This window comes from Psittacula echo (genome assembly GCF_963264785.1).
Source record: "Psittacula echo genome assembly, chromosome: 14".
Lineage (NCBI taxonomy): Eukaryota > Metazoa > Chordata > Aves > Psittaciformes > Psittacidae > Psittacula > Psittacula echo.
In genome coordinates, this window is record NC_137750.1 from 285,093 (window position 1) to 308,781 (window position 23,689).

General features: G+C 42.3%; 2 protein-coding genes across 2 annotated transcripts in view; one reads left to right on the forward strand and one right to left on the reverse strand.

Moving 5' to 3' along the window:
- Positions 1-2: 2 nt before the first annotated feature.
- Positions 3-12,384, reverse strand: SLC16A3 (solute carrier family 16 member 3). The gene is made up of 5 exons (XM_080629106.1): positions 12,313-12,384; positions 3,630-3,873; positions 2,999-3,142; positions 1,834-2,601; positions 3-344 (listed from the first exon to the last, which is right to left on the reverse strand). Exons 2-5 carry the CDS (start codon positions 3,850-3,852, stop codon positions 58-60), a joined length of 1,422 nt encoding a protein of 473 aa, XP_080485232.1. The 5' UTR covers positions 3,853-3,873; positions 12,313-12,384; the 3' UTR covers positions 3-57.
- Positions 12,385-19,415: 7,031 nt separating this feature from the next.
- The window catches only part of CCDC57 (coiled-coil domain containing 57), a gene marked incomplete at its 3' end in the record, with an annotated part of 28,381 nt that continues 24,107 nt past the window's right edge, over positions 19,416-23,689 (forward strand). The window contains exon 1 of the mRNA XM_080629624.1: positions 19,416-19,435. Within this exon, the coding sequence (XP_080485750.1) occupies positions 19,430-19,435 (6 nt within the window). The 5' untranslated portion in view covers positions 19,416-19,429. The remainder of the gene's footprint in view (positions 19,436-23,689) is intronic.

Here is a 23,689-nt window from a genome sequence, read left to right on the forward strand (position 1 = left end):
AATAAATAGTGTTGAAAATCTTTTGTTTCTAGAAGCTTTGTTGGTTTCCTGTCATGCTTACACACATGTTTCTGGGTTAGTTACAACTTCACCATTTTTTTCAGGCTCATCTTTCAGAAACTGTTCCACTTCAATAGAGTCCACCTTGGCATCTTCAGGAGTTTTGTCTTCAGATTTGTTTAATTCCTCTCTTTCTGCTGCTGCTTCTTTTGTGTGTGGTTCTTCTGATTTTTTCTTAATGCAGAAGAAATTTCCCAAGGCCAATACAAGTGCTGAGGTGGTAACTTCAATTCCAGCAATAATAAAAACAAACATGTACCTCCCTGTTGCATCCAGGAGTTTTCCTGAAAAAAAAAATAAAAACAACATTCCAGGTAATTAACAAAAGTGATTATCCTGCAACAAATACTTTTCTGCTTTTTTAAACATTTAAATGACTGTCTAGAAGTACCATGATGTCTTTGGTTCAGCAGTAGCAGTCATCTAAACTTGCTATCTAAGCAAGTTTTTTGAAGTAGCATTTTAACACGTTTATAACAAAAGGTTTCTCAATTACCAGTTTAACATTCACTGATATTGTCACATCCCAAAATACAATCCCCTGCACACACAGAGTCATGCAATTCAACTGGAATAAAACAAGCCTGGCTTTCATATGCAAGAAATGAGAAGTGCCATGTATTCCAGATCAAAACATGTGCTTCCATGGCTGCAATCCTTATCAGCAGCTTCCTTTTGCTTCCAATCTCATTTCCCTTCATACACAGGCAGTGTACTGTCTGCTTAAAATATAAATCTTATTTAATAGTCAGTCTGGAGTAAATTACTGGTTCTGATGCTTTAGGCAAGTTTAACTTTCATAGGACTTGGTGGATATGAAAGAACAGGAGGGAGATACAAAGGATGTGCATCTCCAAACCTGAAGATCAGAGAACATAATGTGTAGTACTGTTCTCTTCCATTAGGGGTTTTGTCACAATAAAGATACCCAATACTTTTTAGTGTCTGGCATAAACAGTAAACATTTTGACAGTGAACTGGTGGGGTTTGGGTGGGTTTGGGTTTTGGTTTGGTTTTTTTTTTTCAGTTCAGAGTCTGTAAAAATTATGTTCTTTGGTTAGTAATTAATTTGCAATTTTGAGCTTAAATTAATGAATTTGAGTCTCTTGAAATGTCCCCTTATTCTTGGGATGTGGGACATGAAATAGAAGCAGTCTACCTTCCTTAAAACAGTCCCATTTTATAGTTTTCCATGTAAGGGTTGTTGTGGTTTTTGTTGGGTTTTTTGGGGTTGTTTTTTGGGGGGGGAGGAGGGAGGGAAGGGGGGATTCCCCTCCTTACATTTTCTTTCCTCCTCCAAATCAACCATGGATATAGAAAATTTATCTTAGTGCTTTCCAAAGACAATTGACAGGTTTCTTATTCTGAATCCCAACTCCAAAGAGATCTGAACTTCACAAAAGAGTAATCAGTGTGTGTGTAAAACTCATACAATATTAGCCATCTACAGTTAATCAGTGTGTGTGCAAAACTCATACAATATTAGCCATCTACTAGTGAGAGGTCCAGTGTAAGCTTTCAGGGGAGAATGAGCAGCATCTCCACATGGCAATTCAACCAATCCTGAAACAGAAGGAAAAGATTTCATCCCAGCCTGTCTTGGACTGAAATAGGTTGTAACTGCAGAAAGTCATTGAAGCATATGCAACACTAGCACAATATGCACTTGTTGAGCAACTCATATCGTCTTTTTCTCTGCTCCCTTATAATACAATTTATGTAAATGGATACAATGCAAATTATTTTGAATTCTGAACTAAATGGAATACTTACCTGCTGATGGTGGACCAATTAGAACAGCCATAGCTTCTGCCAGGAGCACTAAGCCAATAGCACTGGAAAACTTCTGGGTACCCACAATAGCCATGAGAACTTCAAACTGAAGAGCACCTACCATTCCATAAGAAATGCCAAAAAAAATACAAAACACCACCAGGCCACCATAATCAACAGACATAGAACCCATGAGATCTGTAAAGCCATTGAAAATCATAGCAAAACTAAAGAGGTAGACACAGCGTGGTCTAACCCATTTAAGACCAGCTACCATTCCACAAATAGGCCGAGCAAAGATATCAATGAATCCTAGAATAGTTAGAAGAAAAGCTGCTTTGGTGTCTTGATATCCTAAATCCTTGGCATAACTCACAACAAAAACTGGGGGAACAAAGAGGCCAAGCACCATGATAGAGGCTGCTAGCGTGTAGATTACAAAACCACCATCTTTAAAAACACTGAAATCCAGAAGTTTTTTCTTTGCTTTCTTCTCAGCTGGGTCTTTGGTAGCTTCAGGCTTTTTTGGTGGCTCCAGAGGTCTCATTAATGCGCCACATACACAGCAGTTGAGCAGCATCCCACCCAGTATAAGGAATCCTCCTCTCCAACCATATTCGTGTTGTAGTATCTGCCCCAATGGTGAGAGAGCACAAAGAAACACTGGACTCCCCGCAGCAGATAGCCCATTGGCTAAGGGACGGCGTTTGTCAAAGTAACGGTTTAACATGATGAGTGAAGGCTGAAAGTTTAGCGCCAGTCCCAAACCTGTAACAGAGGGTACGTAAAAAATAATACTGGTCTACAATATCAGTATTTGACAAATTGTAACTGCAGTTTTTCTGGTTCCTGACTTAAATGTTTTATTTCAAATGGACAAAACGATTCTAAGAGAATATTTTCGGAAGCATTCCACTTCCTGATATTCTTGTACTCGATGAACACTTCTGTATCTTCTACACTTCACTGATTACAGCACTGGGTATTAAACATACCAGAAAAATTAATATTGATTAAAAAAAATGACAGATTTATTCCACATTTATCTGCCATCTTTAGAAAAGCTGATTTGGATGATACTGATGATTTAGATAGTTGTCACACAAAACCTCAGCCTAAAGCCAGGACATCAGTTAACTCATTTTCAACCATGCACACTACTTACCAGTAATTACACCTGCGGTTAGATAGATCTGAACAATGCTTGTGCAGAAGGAGGCAATCACCATCCCCATTGAGGCAAAAAGGCCACCCACCAGCATGACAGGGCGACAGCCAAAGCGGTTGACACATACACTGCAGAGTGGACCTAGGCAAGAAAAGCAAGTTACAGTTCCAAAATCAATTTTTGCAATTGATTTTATCTCAGTTTGCATTTCTTCCTTGGTGGACTTAACAGTGTTAGGTTTATGGTTGGAGTCAATGATCTTAAAGGTCTTTTCCAACCTTAATGATTCTGTGGTTCTTCGGATACTTTGTCCCTACTGCCGGCCAGTCTGGAAGAGTGTTCTTTCCTCTGTAGTCAAATACTTAGTCTTTTTTTGTCTTCACAGTGCCATGCAGTTTTTCCTTTTAATAGTCTCTAGTAGCTACTAAGTTACAAAGATCTAATTTTTTGTGCAAGCTGGATGTGCTTCAATAGCTTTTGAATTTATGTGATAAATAGTAATTCTTTGGAATGCCTTACTTGCACACAAATAATGATATGCAATCATCATTCATGCTGTAAATGGCTGTGTGATTTACAAACGTAACTGTATGATGCAGTACGGTTTCAAAAAGAGAGAACTACCTACCTGTTCCATAAAGCATGGCCAACAGAATAGAGGAAATCCATGCGGTGTCACTATATCCGATGCCAAATTCCCTGATAAGTTCTTTGAAGAACACACTAACTGCCTTAGGAAAGGCATAGGAGAATCCCGTGATGATAAAACAGCCAAAAAGGACAGCCCAGCCCCAGCCTCCATCAGGGGCTTTAACACCAGATGGACCATCATCAGCTACTACAGCTCCCATGACGAAGCTCAAGGGTGTTCCCTGAAAAACAAAAAGCAGTTACAGTATATAGACATTGGGACAATTATCTAACCAAAATCATCTAAAAAAAAATAGGCATAAATTGCACTTGTAGTGCAGTAAAGTTAGAAATAAGATACGGGACTATTTGAAGTACAAATCTTGAAGATGCAGTGCAATTTAAACTTCTCTTTGTTTGGGTTTAGTCCTTAAAAAGCTTGTGTAAAACATCACAATGAGGTACACGAGGCTGAGTTGTAAATGAATGTTGCCTCAGAGATCTCTGTGTCAAAACTGGATTTCCACCAAATCAGTACTTTGTAGAAAAAAAGCCATTATAGCAGTTCAGGGTTGTATTTTACTTTCACAAATATGTAATAACTTCTGCATTAAAGCCTGTGGCATTTTTTGCTATAAAAATCCTGCTATATGAAGCTCTTGGGAGGCCAGGAAGCAAAATCCTGGTGCATCACAAGTATTCTGTGCAACAGTGGACAAATCACCCAGGTGTTTTGTTCCCTACTGAAGACAGAAATACAGTCCTGATGCACCGATATCTTGAAAAGATAGATCTCTTTGAACTTCTGATAAGCTATTAGTTTTCACACACCATGTGTTATTTGATGAATCTTTCACATCTTTCATGTGCAGCCACAAGTGCCTTTGCATCTTAAAAAAAACCCCATCTTTTCTCATGAGAGTGTTATGTAGGCAGTGATGCTTCAAAGTTTTAAAACAGATGGGGGAAGACACTGAAAAGACAGATAAAGTGTACCTGCATGTGAGGAGTGGAGGGAGGTATTGCGTCACAGCAATTAGATTTTTGTAGGGTCTGCATATTACAGAAGTCTTTAAAATGTTAAAGTGAGCTTCAGACAAGTTGTACATTAAACCTTACATGTACAAAAAGTATTTCTTTAAAATGCAGTTCATTACTTCTACTGGGTCAGTGTTTCTTACAGTAGTGCCTAAAAGAGGAGTGCAAGTACAGTTGCACATCAGAGATGTTCGTCACTAAAGAATGCTTCAACTTTCAGAAGTCTGCATAGTGATGATTGTTGTGCATTAGGAATTATGTAGTTCATAAAGCTCCATTTCAGAACCAGGCTACATATAGCAGAACAATCTAGTTCATGCAGCCTTGTCTAGAAAACTGAGCACTGAATGCGTGGTTGTCAATAGGCCTATATGGGTGTACGTACTAAGGCATTTACACCAGCATTCCCACTTCTTGGGAGAAACAACTTTATATGCATGATGCATAAAGAAACCTGGCCATGACTATAGCTGTTCTATTGCCCTGGGCTGTAGGAAAAGGACAGTAAGCATCCTACTACTGGCTTCATCTCTTGTTTTCTGGAAATCAGGTATAAACAGGAAAAAAATTGGCACTAGAACCTAAAATGGTTAAACAAGGAGCAAAACAGAACACCTCAATACAACTAGATGTCTATGTGCCTGCTACTACAGATGGCTGATTTGCTGACTGCTGTGAGAGTTTGTAAAAATGCATAGCTTGTTAGGCAACTTCTGCACCAGGCTTTGGGTTCCTAAATGAAAGTCTTAAGGTGCATCTCTGCCAATCATCCCAACACTAGGATCTGTCCACCCTTCATAACTGTTTTTCACAGAAACTTCTGTATGATACAAGATATAAAGCATGCTTCAAAAAAAAATTTATTTTAAAGGAATATCCAGACAGTACAGAGTACACACACAGTGTAATCCTTCATGATTTGTGCAAATCCTTCTGGATTTGTTCAAAGCGTTCAACACTGTCCCACATGACATCCTTGTCTCTAAATTGCAGAGACATCAGTTTGATGGGTGGACCACTCGGTGGATAAAGAACTGGCTGGATGGCCGCACGCAAAGAGTTGTGGTCAATGGCTCAATGTCCAGCTGGAGACCGTTAACGAGTGGTGTCCCTCAGGGATCGGTGTTGGGACCACTCTTGTTCAACATCTTTGTTTTTGACATGGACAGTGGGATTGAGTGTGCCCTCAGCAAGTTTGATGATGACACTAAGCTGTGTGGTTCGGTTGATACGCCGGAGGGAAGGGATGCCATCCAGAGGGACCTCGACACGCTTGTAAGGTGGGCTGATGCCAACCTGATGAAGTTTAACCAGGCCAAGTGCAAGGTCCTACACGTGGGTCGGAGCAATCCCAGGCACAGCTACAGGTTGGGCAGAGAAGAGATTCAGAGCAGCCCTGCAGAGAAGGACTTGGGGGTGTTGGTCGATGAGAAAATGAACATGAGCCGGCTGCAGTGTGCGCTCGCAGCCCAGAAAGCAACCGTATCCTGGGCTGCACCAAAAGGAGCGTGACCAGCAGGTCGAAGGAGGTGATCCTGCCCCTCTGCTCTGTTCTCGTGAGACCTCACTTGGAGTATTGTGTGCAGTTCTGGTGTCCTCAACATAAAAAGGACATGGAACTGTTGGAACAAGTCCAGAGGAGGGCCACGAGGATGATCACGGGACTGGAGCACCTCCCGTATGGAGACAGGCTGAGAAAGTTGGGGCTGTTCAGCCTGGAGAAGAGAAGGCTGCGTGGAGACCTCAGAGCAGCCTTCCAGTATCTGAAGGGGGCCTACAAGGATGCTGGGGAGGGACTCTTCATCAGGGATTGTAGTGATAGGACAAGGGGTAAGGGTTCAAACTTAAACAGGGGAAGTTTAGATTGGATATAAGGAAGAAATCCTTTACTGTTAGGGTGGTGAGGCACTGGAATGGGTTGCCCAGGGAGGTTGTGAGTGCTCCATCCTTGGCAGTGTTCAAGGCCAGGTTGGATGAGGCCTTGGGTGACATGGTTCAGTGTGGGGTGTCCCTGCCCATGGCAGGGGGGTTGGAACTAGATGATCTCAAGGTCTTTTTCAACCATAACTGTTCTCTGATTCTATGGTAGCTCTGTAATAGTAATGATAACAGGGAAAATGGGGATTCAGACATCTCAGCACAAGTGTATAAGATCAGGAATAAGATGTAAAACTGAAGGAGTCTGGGAGGCAGGAGCAATCATCCCACTACTTCCAAATTTTAAGACAGAACATTTCATTTGGAGTGAATGTTTAAAATGCTGGGGAAAGAGTTGTGTAATTTTTAGTCTTTTGTATTAACCGTCTTGGTAGCAACACAAAGTCAGTAATGGTACCTGAGCATTTTGTTGAAAAACAGCAATTTCTGCAGACTGCTCACACAGTGCTGGATAGCAATATTCAGCCCTAGAAGAAATGGCTCACGTCATCCACCTTTGTGCTTCTCCGTGTACACAGGCAGGGATGGTCTCCTTTACGGAATCTGCAGCTAAGATGTTCTAAGGGCAGACTCTACAGACCCGCAGTGCTGAACCCTAACAGTAAAGTGCATCCAAGCTATCCTAAGTGGCAGGTGGCTTTTGAGACGAGTCATCCTTGAAAGCTACTTGGCAGCACTCTTGCTCCTTACAGAACCGAGCTGTCCGGACCGCTCCAGGGGGGAGGAAGAGAACAAAGCGAGGCCCGGCCCCAGCACCAGGTCCCCTCGAGCCGCCGGGCAGGGCCTGCGGCCCCGCGTAACCCCGCCGCTGGGACGTGCGGCGGCGCGAGCCACCCCGGCAGGGCGCCCGTGCTGGCGGCCGCCGCACTGAGACGTGCAGGACGTGACTGGGCGGTCGAGTGGGCAGGGAGGCGGGCGGGGCGGGCCAACCTGCGCGAGGCGCCGCTGGTCCCAGCAGGCCTGTGGGACCTACCAGCTTCGCGTGCCCCAGGAGGAACGATCTCGGAAACGGTTTGATGTTCTGCTGTGGTGAAAGATCCATTTACAAATATTTACATCATGTCATCACGTTTAGCTAAAAATTTCCACAAACCAACGTACCACACTTTCAAACCCCATCCTTTTTAAGATTGGTCTACGTATGCCCGCACACACCCCCATCTTGTTCACCTGGTTTAGTCCATCCGTCGTTCATGTTAACACATCAAATTAAAACACCGTTAACCAGAGCTAAAGGAACCCTGCCTCTCTGAACATCTTGAGATGCACTTCACCCTGTTCCATTCATTCTGTCGTAGTGTGCTTTAGCAGGCTACACTGTATCAGCTTCCGTTAGAACTAAAGGGAATAGTGGGGAGGTTCCCATGTGAAACGTGCAAACCAGGGTTAGCGGTAGGGGAGGTGGGCTCGTGGTTGATTTGCACCGACATTTTCACTTGTAATTTCGCTTCAGCACTGGGATACTGCCGAAGTATATGATACTGTGACAGGAGGCTGCTACAGAACTATTGCAACTGTTTCGTTTCCTGCTTTTGCTAGCTCAGCCCTGTTTAGAGGCAAAGGATCACATGTATCTGGCTGCAGCTCGGTTTCAGTATCTCCACAACAGACATGATAGAATTGTCAGTATTTATTGCAGATTCCTCCTATTATAAGTGCATTCTTTCTTTGGTAATGTGTAAAACAAAGGGATTAAATGTAGTTAGATCTGTGGGGCTTCATGCTTCTGAGAGTATCTTCTGTTGCCATGGAAACTTAATACAGAATCAGTTAGGAGGAAATATTAGGTGATTGTAGGTAGTGCTACAGGTGCTGTGTTTGTGTTATGAAAAAGGCCAGCTAGAAATGGCAAGAATCTATTATCAGTGTTTAGTCAATACCCTTATTGCCTCTGTAGCAGTACTTTATGGTCAGCAGCATTGGTAGGAAGGCCATTTGTGAGTATGTAGGCTGACCTATGTAGCTTAAGAACTTCCCCTGAATTAATTTAAATATGTCAGTAATCTAGCCAATTTTGGATTCCTGGAATACAAATAAACAACTGTTATCAAAAATAAAACATGAAATTCCATGCAGGAAACCTAGTTTAGACTGGAATTCAGTCTGGAACCGCACTAGATTGAGAACTCTACAATTACAAAATGAGGAAGGTGGTCTAAGCTGAGCAATACAGAGATCCTGCTTCAGTTTTTTATCTGTGGAATGAAGAGAATAATGATTCTCTCTTCACAGCATGTTGGGAGTGTGGGTATGCTGAAAAGTGTAGACTGTTCAATATTGTGTTAATAGAGTCATAAGCCTATATTTGCCCAAGGGTATTAAAATCTAAGCAGACTAAATAAAAGATGTATACTTGTGTAGGTGTCATACTTGGTTTTGAGTGAAATAACACTAATCAGCTCTACTCAAATTTTGCAGGAAGTAACCCCTGCAAAAATTTTGATGGGCCACCGATATGACACAGTAGTGCATTTCTTGTGGTTTAGCTGATTAAATATCATTCAAATATCAAATTAAATATATGCTCATTTCCAAAGGCTGCTGCAAGCTCCTGTTCCCTACAAAATCATTACCATATTTACTGATGCCTGCCCTGATCTCCTGTCCTCACAGAATCATTAGGGTTTAAAATAGACTTTGGAGATCACCTGCCTATAGGTGAGTTTGGAATGTCTCCAGAGAGGAAGACTCCACAACCCCCCTGGGCTACCGGTTCCAGTGCTCCAGTGCTGACACACACAACGTCAAGTTCTTCCTTGTGTTGAGGTGGAACTTCTTGTGGTTTAGCTTATTAAAGAAAAGTAACATTGCTCCTCATCCTGTTGCTGGGCACCATCCTCCTGGAACCCATCTTTGAGATATGTAAAAGCTCTGCAGTGACTTTCCCATTTTGGCCTCCTTTGTTTTCCTGTTCCACTGCCTTTTTTAAGGATTTGCCAGCTTTCATCATTGCCCCATCTCTCCCTCAAAACCCCTAGGATAAACTATATAATAATTCTGTGCTGTCTGTAGCTGAACATGATGTTCCATACCAACACTTTACTATTAATCCCCAGTCCCCACTTAGCCTCAAACCATTTTAGCATGCACTGCTACAGCACAGTAAGTAACATACAGCACAAGTTAGTATCAGACTGCAATGACACAGTAAATTCACATTGCAATTTATGTGTAGCAAATAATACTAACCACTGTAGATTCTATTATCTGGGTAAACTGCTCTACAGGGGAAGTTGAGCTTGTTTAATTATTTGTTTTTGTAATAAAAATGTTAGAACCCTGTTCTTTACATTATCTGGCAAAATCAGATTATATAAATTTTTTTAATAATTTTTTTCCTTAATGAGCAGTACCCCTAACTTACACTGAGTCATAAGCAAAAGAATAAGCCACAGATCTGCACGCTAGCCTCATGTTTAAAAATTAAGTATTAATTTGGCTTTCTTAACAAAAAGAAACATCTTTTGAGATAAATACCTACGTAAATATTTTATTTAGTTACAAATACAACACTAACAGTTCAATCTTCTCAGGTACCAGCTCTGAAACAAATATACTAGTTCTATAACAACAGTATTGTCAAATTCCCTAGTTACTGTCTTTATATCAAATGCCCAGTTTCTGGAGAAGTGGACTTATTTTTCTAAAGCCTATGAGGTTTTTTACACTACAGCCAATACCATAAGTGCATTAATATCAGCATCACAGTGGCACCTTAAGACCAGACAGTATCTGTCTTTTCTGCATGCACAGCAGAAGTGAAAAACATGCCTTCAAGTTGCACTTGAATTATCTGGATGTTTTCCATATGCTTTCAAAAATAGAAGTTGTAGAATCCCAGCTTCAGTTGAATACTTACAATTTATTTTTCTTATATCATGAAAATTAACTTCAGCCTTGCAGCTATGGTGGCCTTGCGATGTGTCAGAGCTTTAGAAAAATATAAAATGTTGTCAACTTTTTATAGCAGAAGTGTCCTTATTTTGTCTAGTATAAAGCCAAAAAGTGACAGCCATATAGTAATTCAGGTTACAGTCCTGTCACTGGCTGGACATATGTGCTTGTTTTTGCAGAATACCATGGAATTACCCTAACACATAAAGTGCTGGTGTGCATGCGCACTGTATTTCAACTAGGTTTGTATATGTAGCTGAATATAGCATGAAAAGATCATCTGGCCAAGAGGTGTCATTTTACACAATGACTTTAGATAGTGCAGCTGCATAACACGGTGCCACACAGTGAGATATGTGAATTCCCACTTCAGCGACAATTTAGAAAGTCACCCTAATATTTTTATAATTTACGTTGAGTTAGTCTTCCAACTGAGTCACAACAGGTATACCGTGCTAATAGGGTCTGTCTCACATTTTTAGACTGCCAACTGCCACGTCTTAACAAATTACTGCTCCCTCTGAAATAAAAATTGCGAAACTGTATATGACTTCACTCTATGACATCTTTAAACGGATTTCCAACTGCCTTACCCAGAAAGCACACAAACTCGCTGATCAAGCGTGTGTGCGTTTCCACAACTGATGCTAATGCTCTGAGCCGGTGAGGAAGTTGTATTGCCACAGTTCAACCTCACCTTTGTGAGCTTTTTCTTTCTCCACAGAACTGCTTAGAATATGGATGTGAGAACGAGCAGTAGCGGACAAGGGCTCTCTCCCGGCGGATGGAGTGGGGCTGCGGCGGCCGCCGCGCGGGAGAGGAGCGGGGTCGGGAGAACAATGGTGGCGGTCGCGGCGCCGCGAGCGGCCACGGCCGCCCGCGCGGCGCTCCGGATCGGGCACGTAGCGCTCGGGTCGCCGCCGCCAATGCTCACGGAGCCTGGAGGCGGCCGCGCGATTCCGCGTACGAGCGCCTCACCGTTCTCAGGGCGCTCGAAGAGCCGAGTAACGGAGTTCACGCCCTGGACTCCGCGGTGTCCTTATGAGGGGACGATCCCTCAGACTGCGCGTCATTCCCTTTAGCGGGTCTGAACTGTCACCGCTGTGACAAAGGGAAGTCTAGAATTTACTCCCCTATGGCTGAAAGCTGAGCAGCAGAGAAGGAATCGTGGGGACGGCGCTGAACGCAGAGACCCGATACCGGTCTGAAGCTAGCGATGGCGGGAACAAAGCCCGAGCTCGCGGGTGCCTCACGAACCATCGGTGTAGCACTGTACGTGCGCTGAGGCCGCGGCACCGCGCGCCTGGGCGTGACCCGGCCGCCTAAGGAAGAAGCCGGGGGCAGCGCTCTCCCGCAGCAGCCGGAGCGGGGCTCGGTCGCTCAGCACCCAGGCAGCGCTGTCCGGCCGATGGCGGCGAGGACGCTAGGCAACCCGCACCGCAGCGCGGGTTTCCCGAAAAACACCCCGTACCCCTATGCGCGGGGAGAACCCAGAAGGAGGGCGTCCCCCGGCCCCCGTGAGGTGCCGCGAACGGGGTAGCGACAATCCGCGCCGTTTCCACCGACTCCCCTGCGCCCTGCGCAGCCCCTGGCAGAGAGACGAAGCCGCACCGTGCTCTCTTAAAGCTTCAGCCGCGCTCGAGCGCATCCGCCGGCCTGGGCAGCCCTACGCAGATATGCGTCCTCGACCTGCCCGGAGCTTCGGAGTCGGATCACCCAGCTCCGGACCTCCCCACGCTTCCCATAGCGCTCACTCCCGTGCGTCAGCCAAGCACCCCACAGCATCACTCACAACGGCTCCCCCTCAATACCTGAGTCACGTCCCACGCCTCAGCATGAAGATGCCGGTGCTCGTGCCGGAGCTCTGCCCGCCTTCCCCGTGCGCCCGCTCAGCTCGGCCCCGCCCCGCCCCGCCCCACCCGCGTCCCGTCCCGCCAGCTTCAGAGCAGCCTTGGACTGTGCGGGTGTGTCTCGGTCTGATCATGTGACTCATTTCCACTGTTACAGGTTCGCCCGCGCAGAGGTATCTCAGCCGTGTGCGGGCGGGCCTGCCCGAAGTGAAGTCCGCGGGCGCCTTGGGTCGCGGCCCGGGCAGAGCGCCTGCAGGTACGAAGCGGCTGCGGTGAGGGTGGTGCTGTCCCGACACCTCTGTGTTCCAGGGAGTGACAACAGTTTCTTTGTTATCTTCTCAGATAAGAAAGGCTTTTTCGGGCTTCCTTGTGAGGTTTTTTGGTTGGTTGGTTGGTTGGTTTTGGTTTGGGGGGGTGTTTGTTTGTTTTGGAAGTTTTTCGTTCTTCTTGGTCATTTTGATTGTGATATTGTACATTCTGCAGATAACATACAGGCCTCCCTCCTCATCCTTTACCAAGGAAGCACCACCTGCAAATATGCCTGCTTCAGTTACCTCATTCTGCATCCAGATAGGGTAAGCTTTCTGCAATGACTCTGCTGCTAGTCATGCGAATGTTGAATTATAAAACTGCATGTGTCTTGATATTGCTGTTATTTAGCATCCATACAGGTTGTGATGAGCTGCTAAAGTGCAGTGCAGAAAGCAGCACTCCTTAAGCTACTCAGCTCTTAAGAAATTCAGGAGTAGGTGCTCCACTCCTTTGCGTGCTTACAGAACACAAGTCAGTGTATAGGGTCATCCCCATCTACTCGGTACTGTTAAGACCAAACCTTGAATACTTTGTTTAGTTTTGTGTCCCTGTCTATAAGGAAGACGATGTGATGCTGGAGCACGTCCAAAGAGCAGCAAAGCTGGTGAAGAGCCTGGAGCATGTCTTGTGAAGAGCAGCTGAGAGAACTGGGGTTGTTCAGCCTGGAGAAAAGAAGATTCAGGCAGCACCTCTCTCCCTCACAACTACTAGAAGAAGGTATAGTGAGGTGGGGTTGGTCTGTTCTCTCAAGTAACAAGCAACAGGACAAAAGGAAACAGCCTCAAGTACACCGGGGGGGGGGGAGGGGGGGGCGTCGCTCGGATATTAAGAAAAATTTCTTCCCTGAAAGGGTGGTCAAGCACTGGAACAGACTGCCCAGGGAAGTGGTTGAGTCACCATCCCTGGAGGTATTTAAAAGATGTGTAGGTGTGGCACTTAGGGACATGGTTTAGTGGTGGATTTGTCTGTGTTAGAGTTATGGTTGGACAAGGTCTTTTCCGACCTAAATGATTCTGTGATTCCTATCACTTGTGTGGAGACACAGGGGCGTGTTTGCCTTGGCTTCTGATTCAGTTTTGCTGTAGTACCCATTTGTACCTGCTTAGGGATTCATTGCAGTAACATGCAAAGATGAGCAAGGCTGGGTCCTTTGTTTTGGGCAGATAGCATACAGCGAGTGAGACATACATTGCTAATCTTAAAGAGTAAAATGAGTTTTTGACTGTTTAGCATTACCTGGATTTAGGCCATTCACTTACTGGCTAGATGAAGATAAGTGCAGAAGAGCAAAAACCACTGATTCTTGTGAAGCTTCTGAAGCAAGCATTGCAGTAGCTGAGGCCCAGCAAAACTGCTGGAGTCTAGCAGCTGAAGACATTTTTATGTGTCTTTACAGGTAATCTTGTTTCTCCAGGAAAAGGAAGTATGATCTACATTGCCAGTCCCAAAGGACTGGAAAAACTCCTACAGTTTTTGAGGGAGACAGTTTTATTTGTCATGACCCCACCCTCTTGACTCTAATTTCTCAAGAACAGTTCCATCCTGCAGAATCTTCTGCTTTGTTACTGCACTTTACTTGAATCATGACATCATGGAAATGTAGAACCAGTGGAATTTTTAATGCAAACCTTAGAGGTATGTACTTTGTGAAGATGTTATCAGGAGGGACAGAGGTGCCTAGGAATGGAGAGGTGTAACAGTGGAAGTGAAGTTGGCAAAATACTTAAACCATCAGTATCTCTTATAGCTACTCAAATTATAGAAGAGGCTAGATAAGGAACAAGGTTGTTTTTTAGCTACACATATTAAAAAGGAAAAAAGAGGATTGTTGTGTCCTTCACGTATCAACATTACCCCTACTAAAGCCTCCAACTCTGCAGCCTAGTCAGCAGGGTGCAACATGTGCTTTCTAGTTAGAGTTCAGTTGTAGAACATTCATACCATTTAAGAGGTCAGTGGTTTTTTACCTAGAGGCAGAGGAGAGTCACTTCAGTTCATTTGTTTTTCAGAAATGGATGTCCATACACATAGACCAGCTGCTGAAAAAGCTGACTGGTGGTCTGTGGTCTCTCTTTTGTAGCAGACAGCTTCTGTTGTTTTTGAAGAATGCGTTTTTCTGGAAGAGATGTGTTCATAAGAGGATGGCGTGCCAGGGTAAATGATAATCCCAACATCAGCATCCAGATCACTGGATTTGATTCACTATTCAATAAGGCAGTAGTGTAAGTGAGCAGAACACAGGGTTGCTGTGCTTGCAAAAGCCTGCACAGAGTTGGGATAACCTCATAAACATTTGGAATTGAGATGAAGGCACAACCCCCCTATCTGTTAGGTAGGATTATGTTGTACATGTTTAAGCATTAAATATGATGCAGTACACCTATGAGTAGAGGGAATATTAAAAGTGCAGAAGAGAGACTGTGACTTAAGGCATCTAACTACAAAAGGAGCTTTGAAAAATTCTTCTTTATGGTTCTAACTAAATAAAAAACAAACCACTGCATCTTAGTATTGTTCATCTGTAAGTATGCCACTTATTACATGTACTCTCAAAGTGTTGCTGAGGTCATGAGGAATCATTAAATAGGAAAATAGGCAAATTCTATGTCTAGAGTAGACTCTGAAAGCCTCAGTTTAGTTTCTTGCTAAAGGAGATTCTTAATAGGGAAGTATAATGTCATTGGGCTGTACCTAACAGATGCTAGATTCCACCAAACCTTCACTAAAGTCCTTCAGTCCATAATTTCTTACTAGTTTCCAAAGTAAGGATCCTGGTATGTTCTTTTTTCATATATTTAATTTGGCTTTGTTATTTTTTCTTTTGCACCTTTACAGCAAGGAAAGCTAATGCTATGCTGGGTACTGGACAGAAGGGCACATTGCTGGCTCATGGTCAATTCAATATCCATTAGGACCCACAGCTTTCCAAATGGCTGGCCCCAGGCTGTACACATGTATGGGATTATTGCTACCCAGGTGCAGGACTTTCCATTTTCCTGTTAAGCTTCATGAGATTCCTAGATTGTTTTCTTTAAAAACAGAGTGCGGTAGTGAATCCAATAACTGTTTGCCATTCACATCAGTAAAGATGGTCAGAAAATGCTGGAAATGTTTGCTTGATCAGGTTTCCAGGATGGCAGAAGTGACTGGAACATTGTTGTTACAGAATATAAATAGGAAGAGGGTAGCTAACATGAGGACAAAGCTTAGTCACTTTGGAACTTAGGGCTTCTGATGGTAAATGTATTCCCTAGCACTTCCTGAACTGTAGAATTGCCTCTGGATATCATAGCAGTTTTGGGTGGTTGCTGCTTCCTCTTCCAAATTCTAGCTGTACTCTGCTGTTCCTGCAGTTTGTAGGTGAATCCCAAATACTACCTCAAAAGTGCCTGTAAATGTTTATTCTTATTAAGCTTTAATAGATTTAATTTTTTTTTTTGAGGCTGTGTTTCCTTGTTTGCACTTGAATGGAGTCTGTTGTATTAATTATGGATTTTCACTGCAGCATTTTTAAGAATGTTCACAGAAACATTGAATATTTCAAATGGTTTCATACATGGCTACCTCTGCAGTGCATACACCTCTGCCTTTGATTCAAAATGTAAATGTAGCAGATCATGTTGCACAAAGAATCCTTGTAAGATCTGTAATGTAGAAAGGTCTGTAATATTCAGAGTTGAAGTCTTGGTAATTTTTAGGTTATTTCTAAATTATGAAAATAAGGTCTTTTTATATAGCTCTCAAGATTCAGTTGGAGAACATGAACTGTACCTACAAAAATTTATGTAGTTTTCAAAAATAACCCACAGTTGTTGTACAGATAGGCATAAAGAGAGAGAGATGAAAATCAAATTCATCTAGTCTGGATAAAACTTGAACTTAAAGATGTCATTTAGTTCCTAAATAATCACTCAAATTTCAGAAGGGACCAAAAATTCCTCTGGAGTCCTTTGCAAGCTAAAAAGTAGGGCACTTTTATTTAGAAGATGATCTTTTAAATGCTAGTTCTGAATTTTTTATATTTATTGTTTGTATACTGTATACCAAATACATTCCTTGGGGTTCTGGGGTAATAAGTATTTATTTGAAGGAAGGCTGCACGTGAAAGACTTTTCTGAAAATGCCTGAAAGACATTTTCATTTTTATGTTTCATCAAGGTAGACTACATCCATATTCACTTACTGAGTCCTTGCATGATGTTTCTCAAACCTATTCCTCTGATTGACCAGGTAAGCATTTTTGGAATGTGCCATGGGTCTCATGTGGCCTGTGTCTTGGGACTACTTTTCCATAGAAGCAAGGATGAGTTTGGCAGGATACATAGTTTGCATAATCCTGGGTCTTGTCTTGTTAGGGAGTTGGGCCATGATAAATTGTACATGACCTTTTGAAGGGAAACTTAAGAGTGCTTTCGAGCTTAGTAGTGTATTTGTAGCTGGGATATACCTTGCTTTTCCTCTGAAACACAACCTTTTTAGAGGGTGAATCCGTTTTCTTTCTTTTGTGGAGCTACTTACAAGTATTGATATTTCACAGTACACTGATGGGTCCAAAGACTTGTGTTCAGAAGTGACTGTGAAGGTGGTTCTGAAGGTGGCTGAAATTTACCTTTAGTCTAAATCTTAATGAAGTCAGTAGTGTTTTATAAAACCAGAAAATATCTCTCTTCTAAATTCTTGTTACCTTTTTCACTTTTAGCAAAAATTTTCTTTTAATTTCCATCTATGAAACCAGGACATTTTCTGCATTTATTTCGGGAGTATACAGGTTTCTACGTTGATACCAAAATCCATGTTGTGTAGATTGTAATCTTTTTGACTTACCATTAAGATAAAAATTTACTCGTTTTGGACAGTATTGAATTACTAGAAATTACTCATTTGGGCAACTGACATGTTAACTATGTGACTAGAGACTGGCTGAAGGTACCTTGGAGGAAATTACAGCTAATTTGGAAAGGGGGATGTGTGAGGAAGGGCTGAAGAAGGTAATGTGGTTGAGAGATTGGGCAACTCTGGGGTAAGCCATAAGAAAAAGGAGTATGCCACCAGTCAGCATGGTATATGGATTTAGATACTTGTGTATTATGTACTGATTTTGATGAGTGCTTTTAGAGGCCCACTGCAGAGTATAAATTGTGCTGGGATTTGCACTATAATTTTTGTGTGCTCAAATTTGGAAAATCACTTGGAAGTCAGTTTTCACTACTGTATTTTAAACCAGAGCCGATTCATACAAACAAATTAACTAAATCACTTTAATATTTTTAGTGTTCTGAAATTATATGTAGATACACTTCATGTAGCTAAATGAAACTTGATTTATTTCTAAAGTCAAATTATTGAAGTCAAATTATAATTCTGATTTTCAATAATAGTTATGGATGGAAGTAAACACCTGCTCTCTTTAGATAACATAGAGTTAGGAAATACTCTTCTGATGAGCTAAGGAATTACATATATATATACACACACACATACATAAAAGAACTACTGATAATATTCTGTTTTCTTTAAATGACTGTACTTCAGGCATAATTCAGGCAACATTCAGGTTTCTGCACGGTCTTCCATCTGGCAAAGCTGTTGGTATCATCCAGAAACATGAAAAAGTGAGAGAGCGTTGCAGGAAGTTTGCCTCATGACTCCTTCCTGCAAAGCAAGTCATCGAGTGACTAAGGGAAAATCATGCTTTACATCTAGTTCATGTGTTACTCCTTCCTGTCTCATACAGACAGTGTAGTCTGATTTAGTTGACAGATACATTTTTTAATAATTAAATACTTTGGTAGCAGAACTTGCTTATCTGTGCTGCATGACTTCATGTTGTAGTTGGCCTGAGCTTGTTTTATAGAATCATAGAATAGTTAGGGTTGGAAAGGACCTTAAGATCATCTAGTTCTAACCCCCCTACCATGGGCAGGGACACCCCACACTAAACCATGTCACCCAAGGCCTCATCCAACCTGGCCTTGAACACTGCCAAGGATGGAGCATTCACAACTTCCTTGGGCAACCCATTCCAGTGCCTCACCACCCTCACAGTAAAGAATTTCTTCCTTACATCCAATCTAAACTTCCCCTGTTTAAGTTTGAACCCTGTTTAAGTTTTACAAGCTTTTAAGTGTTTTTCACAGGATGCAGTGGAATTTGCAGGGAATGGGTAGTTTGTTCCATTTGTGCCAGTTCTTAACAGCTGTACCTGAAATGGGCCTGGACACCCCTTCCTGATCTGCCTGAGGGAGAAATTGTTTTGTACTGAACAGTCTGATAAAACGTGTAGGAAGACAAGTGAACAGGAAAATGCGATTTGGGAGTATTAAATAATTTATAGCTGTGTTTTGGGAGAAGGGGCTATTGGGAGACCAGGGCTACAAAGGAGCGTGCACATGCTTACACAATGTGGAGGTGCCGCTCTGTTACAATGGAGAGGGTGGAGGAGATACATGGAGTGAGAGAAGCCGAGAAGCGCTGGTTTGTTGAGCAAGAAGAGGGGCAGTGAAGGGACCTGGCGATCCCCGGCAGAGCTGCAGCCGCAGCACAGCGGCTGAGGAGGCGGAGGTTGAGCTGGCCTGCTCGCGGGCCTGGGCGGGTGAACTGGCGCCTGGGGGCGGGGCCGGCACAGCGCTGATTGGGCGTAAGCGGCGCTCGCCACGAGCCCAGCCTGGAGCGAACGAGGGCCGGGCTACGGGGCCAAGGTTCCCATGGAGACGGGCCCGCCTCTTGACCGGATGTTTCCCTCCGCGGCTCCCGTGAGACGGGGTCTATGGAGGTGAGCGGAAGGACGTGCAGGTTGGTGCCAGGAGGAGCCGAGCCGCGACTTGAGTGATGCGGGGGCGCCATCAGAAGGCACAGCGGCGCGTTGTCCCGCAGCTTGTCCTTCAGAGTTCCCGATGCGGCACCCATGCATCTTCTGCCCTTTTCTCTCTCTGGGGACCAGCTTTTTTGCTGCACCCTTCCTCCTACAGAGTGCCCTCTGTGTGCTGCCTCTGAGTCCCAAGCATTACCTTGTGCTGCTGTGTGCTCCTCTCTACTGTGGACTAAGAGACTTGACCTTGAAAGCCTGCCTCAGAGCATCTGACCCTCTGGGCCCTCAATGTGACTTCCCACCCTCCTCCTGGGATCTGCTGGCTGCCACTGGCAGTGTTTTCTTTCACTCCCACTTTATGTTACTCTCTGCCTTCCAAGTGTACAAGCCTCTAGTCCTGCAGGATTCTTGATCCCTAGCTTTCTGGTAGCATTGACTTCATCCATTTGGCTGTCTCTTCCTGTCCTCCCTGAGGATATTTGCTCTGGGAACTCAATGTCAGTGTTCCTCATGGTGCATTGCCCTCATTTTACATTCCTGACCCCTCTGTAGAATTTCTCAGTACCAGGACCAATCGTTTCTTCGCACCATACCTTGTATTTTACTTATGCAGTACCTTATGCCTCCTACTCTTCTGACTGTCCTGCATAATGATAAGCCGTCATGTACCCCACAGCATAGCCTGCCCCGTACGTTGCCAGAGGTGTGTCACTGCTCAGTATCTGACATCTCAGGTTTCTCTTGTATGTAATTACTCATTATTCTATCCCTTAGCTTCTACTATATTTTATCTGTTCCAGTCGGGTTGTGTAATAGTGTATATTTGCTGTTTATATGGCTAACTTTAGTTGTAAGGTAAATAGCAACCGAGCTACTAGCAGTAAAGAAGGAGATATTACATGAGTGATGCAGACTTGGAACTTTATGTTTCTTGTTGGAACTATGTTGACAAGATTTGCACAACTAGTGTGTCTATGCTGATTGTTTGACATGCAGCACATAGTGAGACAGCTGTGCTGGTACTCATGTGGTAGGAATCACCAAGGAAGACAGTTGTAAGTTGAGATACTTAATTGATACTGGCTGTGTGGCATTTTGTTTTCTGTAGTTCTGAAAAGAAGAGAAGCAGTCTTGGTTTATTAGATCTGCTAGTCTGTTATGTGTGTGTTACTCATCTTACTCTTGGTACAATAAAAGTATGTTATAAAGATAGCAAGGAAGAGAGAAGCAAGCACAGCTTCTTTATACTTTGAAAAACTTTTTAAAGCTTTAGACCTCTGACAAAGAGGGATTGTATGGAAGTCTGAAAGCTCTTAATTATTATTTTGAAATGTGCTTCAGCATCACCTTGTTCTCCTTATTTGGTTGAAAGGTAACTATCTCAAACATGGCATCTAACTTCTTGTTGAAGTAGCATTTTAGTAGTAACAGCTGCAAAATCCCCACTGAATTGCCTCTTTCTGGGTAGGCTTTAAGTAAGTGGTTGGACAGTAATGGGTATCTTTGCTGTTTAGGTTGTATGAGTAAACTGTGCTTGTGGTAAGATGTTGTCTCTTGCTTGCATATATACTCTTTCCTAAATCATCTGTTAATGTTCTATATAGGTTACTGCTCTTTTGACTGTGAGACATCCAGGCAATTGGTGCAATTTATATTTAAAATTACACTGCTATTTCCATTATGGTTCTTATTAAAACTAATGTGAAATTATAAATACTGCTGCTATCAAAGACAAAATGTTCGCTTCTCCCCTATTAAATTGCATTTCTAGGAAATGCAGCTCTCTGGAAAGCAGTATTTTAAGATTACAGAAAGGCTTATTCGTTCATATTTTTATATAAAATGAATTGTGTTATATGTAACCCAAACTCACCTCAAGATACCACATTCAATTTACGAGTGCTGTTAATTTAAGTGAGATATATGGAGATAGAGAGGAGGGTTGTTTTCATAGGAAACTGTGTGGTGCCTTTTAATTTTCAGGTAATTGTAGAGAAAGATTGTGAAAGAGCTATAATTTTTCTTAACCACCTCTTTCCAAGAAAAATTGTAATTTTAATTTGATGATTTCAAGGAAGTAATAGGCTGGAGCTGTGGTCTTATTTTTTATTCCTCATGCAAAGGTCTTGCCTAATAATGTACTGCTCACTTTAGCTAATAAAACATATGTCAGGCTTATAAAAGGCAGTTATAAAAATATTTTGATGTGGGTATAGACTGAGCATAGTTTCTTTCAGTGCCTTGGGTCCAGAAAGCATCTTGTAGGTGTTTTTTATTTTTAATGTATTTACAATTGGGGTGGAGGAGGGAAGTTAAGATTTATTTAATCTTTTGAACTAGCAGCCGTCAAATGCATTTGGAGTAACAGTAGCTGAAAGGAAGATACAGAGGGAACAAATCTTTTAGTGTTGCATTTCCTAGGTAGGGAGGCTGTAATGTTCATAACACTGACTTAAAAAAAAAAAAAAATCCAATCTATTTCTGCTTTCCCAAATGAAGAATATTCTACTTACACTATATTCTACATAGTAGCGCAATCTGAAGATTGCCAACAGAAAGCAGAATATGAAAATAATTTATTTTTTTTTTTAATTTCCTTAGGGATAAATGTGAAATCTAGGCCAGCAGAATTGAAAGACCACCATATCATTGTGTCTCTAGCAGTGTTTGTTACTTGGTGTACATGCTGCAAGATGTCAAAAAACAACTCCAAGACATGCACAAAAAGTTTTATCAAATTTAAAGGTGTGGTTTTTTTTATATATATACCCTAAGAATTTTAGAAGAGAGAAATGAAGAGTTAGAACAGTATGATATCACAGTTACTCAAATGAAAACATTTGAAAATGCTAAACAGGCAGAGATTAGTGGTACTAGAGTACAGCTGGTTAAAGTGGAGCAAATGCTTGTCAAGGAAAGAAACAAAAAAACCTTAATTTCATTATTGCTGCTGACAAAACAACATGTTGAAGAACATTAATTAAGAGTTGGAACAGTTTTGCAGGTGAGATGTGACTTCCTTAGAATTGTGTTCAGGAAAAGAGAAGTTTAGCTTCTCTGGGACATGTTTGGATTGGGATGGTGTGATAAAATCATTCATACAATAAAGAGCACTTTGAGCATGGAGATCTGATTATCTATTCTGACAGAGGAATACCTAGAACATGAAGAGAGTGAGGGCTAACAGAAGTGACTTAGGCTATCTTTGCACCTTCTGTGTCTTGGTTTCTACAATGACTTGTGTGATTTCTGGTAACCTGTTAGAGATACAATAGCATTATGTGAAAGTGAGGATGCTCTTGAACATGCAGCTTGTTGCTACATAATTTATGTAGTAGTTGGGGGGACAGTATGACTGGATGGAGATGGCATAAGGGAAACAGTGTGGGGAGCAGAAAAGGATTTGTCAGAAAAAGAATGCTTTTTCCTTGGGCACTGAACACCTCTGGGAAATAAGATGAATCTGAAAGTATTGTGTGATGTCTCCTGTATGTTACATCAAGATGCACTTTCCTTCTATGTATGTGAGGAGACAAATGATAATGGTATCAACCATTTTCAATAATATTGTCTAAGGTTATTAGACATCAGTTGCTATGTTGTACTGTGGATTCAACACAAATGGTTCAGCCTTTCAGCTATTTTAAGCTGTTGCAAGCTAATCTTACAATGGGAGTTGGGTTTGTGCACTCTTAAATGCCTTTTATCCCACTTTCTCTGTGAAAGAAAGAAGTCTGTTGGGACATATCTATCACAGGACCAAGATTTATGACTAATAAAACCAGCTATAATATTAAGATAGCTAAAGCAATGCCCTTGTTTAGCTTAGCCACTCGCACTAATTTTTATTATTCTGTATAGACTTCCAAATCTTGTGGGGAGCAGAGAATAGAAGATTATTTCTGTCCACACATCATTCTTGTTTGATAGAACTATTGTCTTCAGCTATGACAGTGTCTTTGGGATTACCCTGTTTAAAATGTTAACTGCTGTAAAGTATTTGGGTCAAACTGCATTTGTAATGTGGAGATGACAAGATAAGTTTTAAATAACTTTTTTTAGTTATTAGAAGTGATCTGGACGTGGACCTGGAATTCCTCAAAGATCACTGATTGATTTATGTTACTGTAGTTCTGGAACGTATTCAAATTCTAAAACCACTTCAGGAATTTTATATGGAGCATGTCTTTTGGGAATGGAAGGAGGATTTTGAGTCTT